General features: G+C 32.3%; 1 protein-coding gene across 1 annotated transcript in view; it reads left to right on the top strand.

Annotated features, from left to right (window-relative positions):
* Nucleotides 1–7,715, top strand: part of LOC126741622 (ryanodine receptor) — a 249,779-nt gene extending 242,064 nt beyond the window's left edge. The window contains exons 69-72 of the mRNA XM_050448136.1: nucleotides 3,891–4,230; nucleotides 4,288–4,444; nucleotides 4,499–4,664; nucleotides 7,330–7,715. Of these exons, the coding sequence (XP_050304093.1) occupies nucleotides 3,891–4,230; nucleotides 4,288–4,444; nucleotides 4,499–4,664; nucleotides 7,330–7,489 (823 nt within the window). The 3' untranslated portion in view covers nucleotides 7,490–7,715. The remainder of the gene's footprint in view (nucleotides 1–3,890; nucleotides 4,231–4,287; nucleotides 4,445–4,498; nucleotides 4,665–7,329) is intronic.
* Nucleotides 7,716–12,517: the final 4,802 nt, after the last annotated feature.

Raw genomic sequence — 12,517 nt, 5'->3', positions numbered from 1 at the left:
CGAAGATGTGATTCGATCAGAAAGAAATATGCCGTACGGGCCACTGCCAATCCCAGGTTGAATGATATAATTCGAAGAGCATAGCAACCAGAACAGAGGTTTCTGTTCAATTGAATTACGTGGCTTTCAAATTTTAAGGAATCACCAATGTACAGGCCCAGGAACTTTGCAGTACATGAATGGAAAAATATTTTATTTTCCAAAAATATGTCGCCTAACTTCGCACTTAAAGTTCGGATTATTAGTTTTGGAAATATTGACCTGGAGACTATTGGAATTACAACATTCCTCCAGACACTGCATATCGCGAAGAATTGCACACTTCAATCTTTCAGAATCCCTGTCGTGCCAAAGCATTGTTGAAAAAAAAGTTTAAATACAGTGAAGTGTCCACTAATGTTCAATCGAGGCAAATCGTTAAGGTACATTAAGAATAGCAAGGGACCCAAGACTGATCCCTGTGGGACACCAAAAAAAATAGCCAATTCAGAGGAACATGAATTATTAAAGAAAACTCTTTGCTTACGATCTGATAGGTAAGAGCAAAACCACTTTGAGAGCGACTCCTCGGAAGCCATAAATTTCCAGCTTACGTAACATGGTTGGATGGTGCACGCAATCGAAAGCTTTCGACATATCACAGAATACCGAAGCTGCAATGACACCCGTATTGAGCATGAGATACAGCTCCCGAAAAAATCCAAACATAGCATCACCCGTGTTTCTAGATTTTAAAAATCCAAACTGATGCGGATCAAACAGTTTATGCCTGTTAAGAAATCATTAATAACTGTTAATAAATTAGGGTGTTTTATTTGTCTTCCTTCTCTGTAATTACGAAATATTTCTGCGTTGGATAAAGAACTTTTGTTATTTTCTGTATTTTTTGATTTTTCCTTTATCAAATTTGTTTTCCCCATTTTGTTTAATATAATAAACAAAAAATTGGGCCTTGCAAATTCTCTTTTTTTGCTCGATTGTAAAATTAAAATAAATTATTTGACAAAATAACTTTGGTGCTAACTGCAAAATATGTGTCAGTCAATGTTGCCATTCTCCAACCAGATGGAGATTTATCTTTACATGAATCACTCTGTATATTAGAATTTTAAATACTTGATATTATAAACAAAATAACACTATAACTTACCTTATTCAACATAATTGTTCTTTAGGGAAATACCTAATTTTCGCCGCAATCAACAAATTTGCGTATATAATATAACGGAAATAACGAATAAAAATATTCGTATCTAGTTTATTCATTCAATCACAATTTAATGCGACTTGAATGGTACAATCTGCACTAATAAACAAATAAATACTGATAATAATGTCGGTTAAATTTGCTTAAAAGGGTGTATGTTCGCGGTGTCGAGGTCGCGACATCCTATGTTAAGTCTGTATAAAAACGATCCCAGTAGTATTTTCAATACTAAAACTAACATCTTAATGCTTTTGTAGAAGCATGGCTGTTTAAAATTCGAGATGGATTTGGAAGTGGCCCAAAAAACAATAAATGTTAATATTTTTAGTCAGCTGAAAGTACAAATTCTAATGTTACAATCTAAATTTGAAAAGTTGGGAATTTAATGCAATATAATGAAAATGTTTGGGTTTAGATGTTTATTATTTTAAAACTGTAGGTTTGAGGATTTCTATATTTATAGGTATGTGAGTTTTATTTCTAAAGACTATTTCTAGGCTGCGGTTTTTTGAATGAATGCATTACATAATTATTTTTAGGTTTTGGAGTTTAAGATTCGTTATGACTATAGCTCTTTAAAATATTGACTATAAGGCACATATTAGCAATATGAGCGTTCTGCCAATCAACAGGACTTAAGTAACTTTCGCAACTTGCGCATACAAATAAAAGCAGACATTGATCACTCATATAAATCCTACTGCTCTAATCTTGAGCAAAATCTTCTAACACAACCAAACAACTTCTGGAAATTGATTTTAGGTTCACAAAAAACAGTTCTATGCCATGTAATATGTAACTGGTTATAATAAAATATCAAACTGGTTCTCTTCTAACTGACCCCCAAAAAATAGCAGAGACCTTTGCTCAATTTTTTTATAACTCAATTTTATAACTACTTAACTCTTTTTAATAACTATACAACCGAAGCATATCCCAACAGAAGATAACTGAAATCAAGTATTCACATTGTGATACTATTAACATCACTTCTTTTACAGAAAATGAAGTACTAAGTGCTTTAAAATCTGTAAGCCCAAAGCTATAGTTGGTCCCGATAAAATACCTGCATTTCTTATGTCTGACTGTGCGTATGCTTTTTGTAAACCTCTAACAACATTGTTTAATCTTGCCCTCAGAACTGGAGAATTTCCTCTGCTCTGGAAAATATCTAAAATTATTCCTGTTCATAAAAAAATGATTTAAATCTTATCGATAACTATCGGCCAGTTACACTTATTAACAACTTTTCTAAAGTTTTTGAGCGGGTCCTTCATTCAGCATTATACTTTCCTATAAAACATCTTATAGACACTAGACAGTATGGCTTCATGAAGGGCAGATCTACTACCACTAATCTTATTATGATCACGGAATTTATTTCAGAATCTATAAATGATAATTCTCAAGTTGATGTAGTCTATACAGATTTCTCGAAAGCTTTCGACCGTGTTGACCATTCCATTCTTATATCAAATCTTTCTGACCAATTTGGGTTTTCATCTCGTTTAACTTCTCTGATCTCTTCTTATCTCACTAAACGTCCTTAACATGTTGAATGCTTTGGACACAGCTCACCTGAAATAGTCGCTCCCTCAGGCGTACCACAAGGTTCCACATTGGGACTCTTGATGATAATAAATTATACTGTACAATTGATGCTATTGAGGACTGCATTAATCTCCAAGCAGCCATTAACGCAGTGAATGAATGGTGCAAGAATAACAACTTGCCTCTAAATGCTGTATAGTCTCCTACTCCTTAAAAAAGAACTGTGTTACTTACCAATACAAAATTGATAAAGTGATCCTACCAAGATACCTTTTATGTATCTAAAAAATTATCTATAGCATTTAGTTTCTAGATATAGGAAAATCCCAGGAAAACTCTCAGTTTATACATCCATAATACAAATATTGTCCAGATTACAAAAAAGTATCTAGTACGAAATATTTGGGGTTAGTAGAAATAGATAAACAAATTAACAAAAATAAACACATACAAAAGTTAATAAATAAAGTTACGTTAGGAGTAATTTAAAGGATATTTTGAATGATAAAAACAGATAAGTATATACAATTTAGATATTTTATAAAGTCTCAGATAGTTATTAACAGGGAAGGAAATTTGGAGAACCAGCTTAAAAGAAAAACAAACACTCCAAAATAGAGTTATTTAGAGCCTTAAAATCACAATAAAGAACAACATACATCTTGCAAAATCACAAACAAATCAAGGTACTTTAAAACCCACGTCACAACTTATTGAGGAATGTAACCTTTCATCTTTTGAACGATGTAACTAGTATACTATATATAAACTATGGTAACTAGTTTCAGCTTTGGTTTTTTAATTGTTTTAGCTTTGTATTATTATTAAATACATTTTTTAATTTTTTTTATTGAAATATAGTGCCGACATACTAGCGAAAGCAGTTTATGAGTTGAAGACCTCTTTCTATGTAATTTTATCAAAACACTATCCATATTTCAAAGAGAAAATTGTAATTTAATTTCATAAATTTAATAGAAAGAAAAACATTGTGATAATAATCTAGAGCGTTTCTAAATAACTTTGATAAACTAGACATTTCCATTTATTATTGCAGCTAGAAATTGGAAAAAAAAACTTACATCATGTTTATAAAGTCCAATGAGTTACTAATGCCATGATTTTTTTTTAGCATAATAAACATCGACTGGCGGTATCAAATATGGAAATCGGGCGTCACTTTTACGGACAATTCATTCCTTTACTCCCTCTGGTATTTTGTGTTTTCAATTCTAGGCAACTTTAATAACTTTTTCTTTGCCGCACATTTACTGGACGTCGCCGTCGGTTTCAAGACGCTTCGCACAATTTTACAGTCCGTAACGCATAATGGAAAACAACTGGTGTTGACTGTGATGCTGCTGACCATTATCGTTTATATTTACACTGTGATTGCTTTTAATTTCTTCAGGAAGTTTTACGTTCAAGAAGAGGATGAAGAAGTTGATCGAAAATGTCACGATATGTTAACGGTACGTTTATTGGTTAAAGATGTTTACAGAATATCTAAAGAAATATTTTGTTTTTAGTGTTTTGTCTTTCATTTGTACAAAGGCGTCCGTGCAGGCGGTGGTATCGGTGACGAAATTGAACCTCCAGATGGCGATGATTATGAAGTTTATCGAATTATGTTCGATATTACCTTCTTCTTTTTCGTTATTGTCATTTTGTTGGCTATCATTCAAGGTTTGATATTTTCTTGTGTCTATGATAATTGTTTAATTTTTAAAAAATCTGTAGGTTTGATTATTGATGCTTTTGGTGAACTCCGTGACCAGCTAGAGAAGGTGATAGAAGATATGGACTCTAATTGTTTTATTTGCGGACTGGATAAGGGTTATTTGGATAAAGTTCCGCATGGATTCGACACTCACGTTCAACAAGAACATAATCTTGCCAACTACATGTAAGTCTTTTTACTGTAATTCAATTATTTTTGAGGCAATTAAATTACCTATTAATAATTGAAATGCAAAATATCCAATACACTTTTTTGGTTTAGGTTATGGTATATATTATTGCATAGAAAATATATCATTCATTTTTACACTATTGTTTTATAAATTTTTTTAGGAAAGGTCTAGTACTGAAAACCATTTTTTTTTAAATTTGCATATAACGAAAAGGCTATTTTTATTTATATAATTTTATATATTATGCGGAATTTTAAATTACTTAATTGTGATAAATAAGTTTGAAAGTTCAAATACTTAATAATTCAAAAAAAAATTACTTTAAATTAATGGTTACCTGTGAAGTTGTAGTTTTTCATGATGGCATTAAACTTTTAAAATTTAAAACAAAAATCAATCCAATCTGAGCACTAGAAGTGGAGTTATGATGTAAGTTATCTGAAACTGTCTTTTTTCCCTCAGACATGATTTCCAAAAACTTGAATAAAAAAACTTTCAATATTTGGATTTTCATAATTTTTCCATTAAAAGCTTCAGAACATTCCATAGAAACTTTTAAAATAAAAATTAGTCCAATCTGAGCACTAGAAGTGGAGTTATGATCTAAGTTACCTGAAACTGTCTTTTTTCTCTCAGACATGATTTCCAAAAACTTCAATAATAAAATTTTCAATATTTGGATTTCCATGATTTTTCCACTAAAAGATTCAAAACATTCCATAGAAACTGTCAAAACAAAAATCAATCCAATCTGAACACTAGAAGTGGAGTTATGATTTAAGTTACCTAAAACTCTCTTTTATTCCCTCGGACATAATTTCCAAAAACTTGAATAATAAAACTTCCAATGCTTGGATTTTCATGATTTTTTCATTAAAAGCTTCAAAACATTCCATAGAAACTTTTAAAATAATCATCAATCCAATCTGAGCACTAGAAGTGGAAATATGATCTAAGTTACCTGAAACTGTCTTTTTTCTCTCAGACATGATTTCCAAAAACTTCAATAATAAAATTTTCAATACTTGGATTTTCATGATTTTTTCATTAAAAGCTTCAAAACATTCCATAGAAACTTTTAAAATAAACATCAATCCAATCTGAGCACTAGAAGTGGAGTTATGATCTAAGTTACTTGAAACTGTTCTTTCCCTCAGACATGATTTCCAAAAACTTAAATCAAAAAATTACCAATATCGACATTAACTTGTTTTTTTCATTAAAAGCTTAAGAACATTCCATAGAAACTTTTAAAACAAAAATTAATCCAATCAATCTGAGCACTAGGAGGGGGATTATAATCTAAGTTACCTGAAACTGAAATCAAAGAGTTACCAATATCGACATTAACTTGGTTTTTTCATTAAAAGCTTAAGAACATTCCATAGAAACTTTTAAAACAAAAATTAATCCAATCTGAGCAGTAGAAGTGAAGTTATGATCTAATTTATCTGAAACTGTCTTTTCCCTCAGACATGATTTCCAAAAAATTGAATAAAAAAACTGCCAATACTTGGATTTCCATAATTTTTCCACTAAAAGCTTCAGAACATTCCATAAAAACTTTTAAAACAAAAATCAATCGAATCTGAGCATTAGAAGTGGAGTTATGATTTAAGTTACCTGAAACTGTCTTTTTTCCTTCGGATATGATTTCCAAAAACTTGAATAAAAAAACTTTCAATACCTAAATTTCCATGATTTTTTTATTAAAAGCTTCAGAACATTCCATAGAAACTGTTGAAATAAAAATTAATTTAATCTGAGCACCAGAAGTGGAGTTATGAACTAAGTTACTTGAAACTGTATTTTCCGTCAGACATGATTTCCAAAAACTTGAATAAAAAAACTTCAAATACTTGTATTTCCATGATTTTTTCATTAGAAGCTTCAGAGGATTCTATAGAAACTTTTAAAATAAAAATCAATTTAATCTAAACACTAGAAGTGGAGTTATGATTTAAGTTACCTGAAACTCTCTTTTATTGTTTTGCCTCTGTTTGTTGTCTAATGTTTAAGAATTTATAATTTAACTTTAGATATAATATTTCTTTGTCATTTATGATTTAGGTTTAGTAGGAATAATACGATTTTTTATACGTATAACTATTATGTTAGTACTCTACTTATTAAATATTTTTTGGTTCTAGTCTTTTGCCGTATAATATACCAGATGTCCTTGTGCCATTTATCATGTTTTGTTTTAAAACGTAATGAGTTTAATCTAGCCGTTAGGCCTTTCCAAAGCTTTTTAAATGTATGTTTATCATTTTTTCCCAATGCTTTTTGTGAGACTTCAGAAAGACTTTTGTCTTAGACATGAACAATATAATAAAAAATACAAAATTATTTAAGACACTTACGATAATACAATTATTCTATGACAATTGTAAAATGCTGTGGAAAACGGAATAAGAGCAAGAATCATTCTTATATCAAATTATTTAAATAAATTAATTTTCTTAGTTCAAAGCTCTTATAAGTCTATAATTATTCTGAAGAATATTATAATGTTAAAAAAATCATTAAAGAATAAACAGGTGCTTTTAAACTTCCAATAGTCCTTTAAGGTTTAGAATGTTCAAGTATTGGTCGTTCCCAACACTCTAATGGGTATATTTTTTGCAGCTTTTGTGAAAAATATTTTCGATTTTCCAGGTTCTTTTTAATGCATTTGATCAACAAACCGGATACTGAGCACACCGGTCAGGAAACCTACGTATGGAATATGTACGTGCAAAGATGCTGGGACTTTTTCCCCATGGGCGATTGTTTCCGGAAACAATACGAAGAGGAAATTTCTGGTGGTGGCGGTTAGGTACTAGTTTTAATCTTATTATGCTCAAACTTTAATTTTAAAATATTGTTTATACACAGCAAACTTTGTTTGTATATATTACGCTTGTACAAAGTGATAAAGAAGTAAATTATGGCCTAGCTCGCTAAATATTTTTTAGCGTTCAGTAGGAGCATTGTTTATTATTAGAGTTTAGTTAATATTTGATCGGAGGCGTTGTATAATAAAGCGATATTTTATCAATTTATTTATGTCGTTTATCTTATAGTTTAGAACTTTAAAAAACATCAATCATACACAAGCCTAAGATATATGGGTGTATATCAGGTTTCTATTAAGTTGATACTTATTAGCTCTAGCTTCATAATATAAAAAATCAATAAAGATTTTGAAAAACACCACAATTCTCTTCTAGCCTTGATAGCTAAAGACGAATGTCAATTATCTATTGAAAATCAGAATTAAACTAATTTTTTTGCAAAATCTCAAGGTGTTGAAAAAGCCCCATTAGAAGACTCGAGGTCACCTTTTAATAGCACTTTTGCTCCTGTTGCTATAACTAATATTGCGTCAGATCCTTCATTAATTCCTAAAATGCAATTACCTACCTTTTCCGGAGATATATCAAGTTTTCCTACTTTTCAACAAAGTTTTAATACTATGGTACATAATAATAGAGCCGTATCTATTATCGAAAAATTTAATTTAATTCTCTCTTGTTTAAGCGGCCCACCGCATGATTTAATTCCAGATATACCTATACTTCCTGAAAATTATCTGCCTACACTACTATAATAGAGCGATATCAAAATCCTCGATTAAGAGCTTATAACCAAGGGTTATAAGCTCTATTATCTAGAAGGCTATTGAAAACTGTCCTAAAGTTACCACAAAAACTCTGCGTAATCTGGTTAATACATTTACTAAACATATAGCTGCATTAAAGTTAATGAAATTGTTATTTAATGAGTTCATTTTGTGCTATACAGGGTGTTCCGTTGATCATGTTACAAACTTCTAGGGCAGATAGAAAACGTCAAAAGAAAAACAAAAGTTCATATAAACATGGGTCCGGAAAAGCTTCCTCAGGGAGCTAGAGCTCTTTGAAAATAACCTTTAAAAACTAGTTTTTTTTTTAATAGCTCCGGAACTACTTTAGCTACCGCAACCAATTTTGGGAGGTAAATTATTGTTAGTACGTTTATTCTTTTGAACCTATAAAAAATATTTACCAGGGGCTTCAGAATCAGGGGGGTATTTGGTCAATTTAGGCCCATTTCTTTAAGACTTTCATTTCTGCCCATTTGCGCATTAGATTATGATGTTCCTATGCTTTTTACATAAAAAAGGTGCTCTTAGTAAAAGTCGGTAAATATCACCGTTTTTGTGGAAATTGACTAAAACCAAACTAAGATACAGCACCTGAATTAATTATTTTAATAATAATAATAATAATGCTAATTCATTGCCACTGTCAGTATTTTTTAAATTTGTCACTGTCAGTATTTTTACATAATATTAATTCCCTTTTTATTACGGTGGTAAGTAATGGAAGATTACACTTTTGCTGAATACGCCGATATGCTTTTAATTTATGGGGAAGTTCGATATAATGGTAGAGCTGCGTCTCGACTATATGAAGAGCGGTTTCCCGAAAGGCGAATCCCAGCTCACACACTTTTTGAAAGGGTCAATCAACGGCTCAGGGAGACTGGCTCCGTTAAAATAAAACGCCAAGATAATGGCGCGCAAAGGAAAATCCGAATCCCGGATTTTGAGGAAGAAGTGCTTCAGCGATTTGAAGATAACCCATCAGTAAGTACTCGAGCAGTAGCTGATGCGATGCATGTAAATCATGTTAGGGTATGGAACGTTGTTAATGAACAGCTTCTTCGGTCCTACCACCTGCAAAAGGTGCAATCATTAGGGCCCAATGATTTTATGCCCCGCGTGAATTTTTGCCAGTGGTTTCTTGACCGGTGTACAGAAGAACCTCAATTTCCAAAATATGTTCTTTTTACTGACGAGGCTTTATTTACAAAAGAAGGCATTTTTAATTCTAAGAATAATCATGTGTGGAGTGAGGAAAACCCTTATGGTATTCATTTTAGGAGCTATCAACATAAGTTTTCGGTCAATATGTGGGCCGGCATTGTTGGAGAACGCTTAGTTGGTCCAATTATGTTGCCTCCTCGTTTAACGGGAAATATTTGTATTGCCAGAACTATTAGATGATCTGCCCCTAAATATACTACAGAACTTATGGCTACAACACGATGAAGCGCCAGCTCATTTTTCACTTATTGTCCGCGAGTTTATAAATGAACATTTTGGAAGCGCTGGATTGGCCGCGGAGGCCCTGTCACCTGGCCACCGCGCTCACCAGATTTGACACCCTTAGATTTTTTTCTTTGGGGGCATATGAAAAGTCTCGTATATGAAACTCCAGTCGAGTCAGAAGAAGACCTGGTGGCCAGAATTTCCGCAGCTGCTGAAGTAATCCAAACCACGCCTGATATTTTTAACCACGTCAACCTTAATATGGTGCGTAGATACAATAAATGTATCGATCGTGGCGGCCGGCATTTTGAGCAATTAATATTTTAAGTTTATTTTTGTAATACCAATCTTTATTCTTTCCAATTTGTTTACGTTTCTAAAATTGTTAATTTGTTGGTTTTTATTACACTTAAAATCATTTAAACATTTTATGCCTCAAGGTAATTAAAGTGACAGTTAATTAATTTGAGTACCAATTTAATAAAGTGGCTACCTTAACTTTTTTTAAACATTAATTTTTTATTTAGGCCAGATTTTTTTTTAATTGTTTATTAATAATAATAGATAATTCATTTTTGTATCTCATAACTTGCTTTTCGTTAATTTTCACAAAAACGGTGATATTTACCATTTACCGACTTTTACTAAGAGCACCTTTTTTAGCTAAAAAGCATAGGAACATCATAATCTAATGCCCAAACGGGCAGAAATTAGTCTTAAAGAAATGGGCCTAAATTTACCAAATACCTCCCTGATTCTGAAGCCCCTGGTAAATATTTTTTTATTTAGTAGGTTCAAAAGAATAAACGTACTAACAATAATTTACCTCCCAAAATTGGTTGCGGTAGCTAAAGTAGTTCCGGAGCTATTAAAAAAACTAGTTTTTAAAGGTTATTTTCAAAGAGCTCTAGCTCCCTGAGGAAGCTTTTCCGGACCCATGTTTATATGAACTTTTGTTTTTCCTTTGACGTTTTCTATCTGCCCTAGAAGTTTGTAACATGATCAACGGAACACCCTGTATAATGATAGTGATAGATTGGATTCTAACACTAGACGTGCATATGAGCAGTCTCAGGGCCTAATGAAATTATAAGCTCCTAGAATGTCCTACTAATGCTTTCTCTTCTGTTCCTGCTAGAAAAAGATTACCGAATATTTTGCCTGCTACCAAATCTAATTTTTCGAATAACCCTCGTAATGTAAATACCAATACCAGAATTAAAATATTTCATGTTCATAGTCAGTCTTCACCAATTTGTTTTTTGTACAAAGGCAAGCATATTATTTATCAATGTTCTGTTATTTATCGACATTTTTAAGTAAAATTCCTGGTGAAGGATATATTATTAAGAAGCAGCGCGCTTGCATAAATTGCTTAGCAAACACTGTGACGCAGTGTGCTTCTAAAAAACGGTGTGGCTATTGTAATCATGGTCATCACAGTCTCTTACATTTTCAAGATAGTAATCAAATTGAAGAAAATCAAATACCTTCTACTTCTGAAATCCTTACCTGTACGTCCTCAGATTCACAAGTCAGTAAAGTCGGGATGATGATTAATAATCAAGAAATCTTACTGGGTACAGTAATAGTAAAAATAAGAGATATTTCCCAAAGTGGCAATCTTTAAGAGCTATTCAGACACTGGTGCTCAAAATACAATAAAATTGCAATAAATATGTAAATCAACAGTTTCTTACTATCCTTAACAAAAAAAATAATATAAAATATATAAATTAGCAGTATTGTTAATCCGTAACCATTCTTCTTAACATATTATATAAATTTGAATTCAATTTCTATTTTATTTTGCAAGATCCAATTATTGAGCTCTAATAAGACTAATTATTAATTAAATTAATAATAAGTCTTTAAAAAAACTAAAGCTATTAAATTTTTAGTTTATTTACGTAATAAGGTACGTGTTCGTTTAAGGAGGGCTTAATTCACTGAATTTCGAAGGACCAGCTATCAAAACAAGCTCTGCTTCCTGACAGACTGACTATGTTCCACTAGTTTCTTTCCGACGGCTCTTGATTATAATTCTTCGTCGCATCTATGTGCTGGAGATTTTGATGGCTCGGAACCTGGGCACTAACTGCGTGGAATATGTTTTTTTTTACTTAAAACTGACTCTTTTATTGGATTTAAATATGAGCATTTTTATATCCCAATTGCTAAATGTAATATATTGTATTCAATCATAGGTCCGAATATTAAGGCGGCTTATAAGATATTACAATAAATTACCATAATAAAATACAATAAAGACTACAGCACTCTGAATACCGCAAATATAGTGGTCCAATAAACTAGGTAGTTCTGGATGGGCTGGCTGAACCAGACCGGAAGAGGAGTTTATCGGGATAGTGGATTTAATCCTGATGGAGTGTGTGGCCGGGGAGGCGGTAGGAAGCATTGGGGGGAACTTTGGCGGACTGCAATCTTCCAGGGCAGTGGCTAAGTACTTGTCCTTCATACTTGTCAGGTGATCTGCCAAACCTTGGAGATCTCGCAGAATAATGGTGTCACCATTGGGCGCCTGAAATGATTCGAAAAGCATTGTTTAGGTGAGGATGGGGCGGAAGTAGGTTTGATAGATCCGGAATCTTCGTCTTTTTGGAGAGTTTGCTTTTGGAGTAATAGAAGGAGTAGAGGGCGGACAGCTGATCTTGGATCTTGCCAGCTTGGACTTTGGCTTGCTTCTCCCAGCTCTGCTTCTGGTCGAACGTGATTCCTAGATATCGGATCTAGGGAACACTTGGAAAA

The sequence above is a fragment of the Anthonomus grandis genome, chromosome 1, assembly GCF_022605725.1.
Source record: "Anthonomus grandis grandis chromosome 1, icAntGran1.3, whole genome shotgun sequence".
NCBI lineage: Eukaryota > Metazoa > Arthropoda > Insecta > Coleoptera > Curculionidae > Anthonomus > Anthonomus grandis.
The sequence above is the reverse complement of the archived record's forward strand: the minus strand, read 5'-3'. Positions and strand labels throughout refer to the sequence as shown.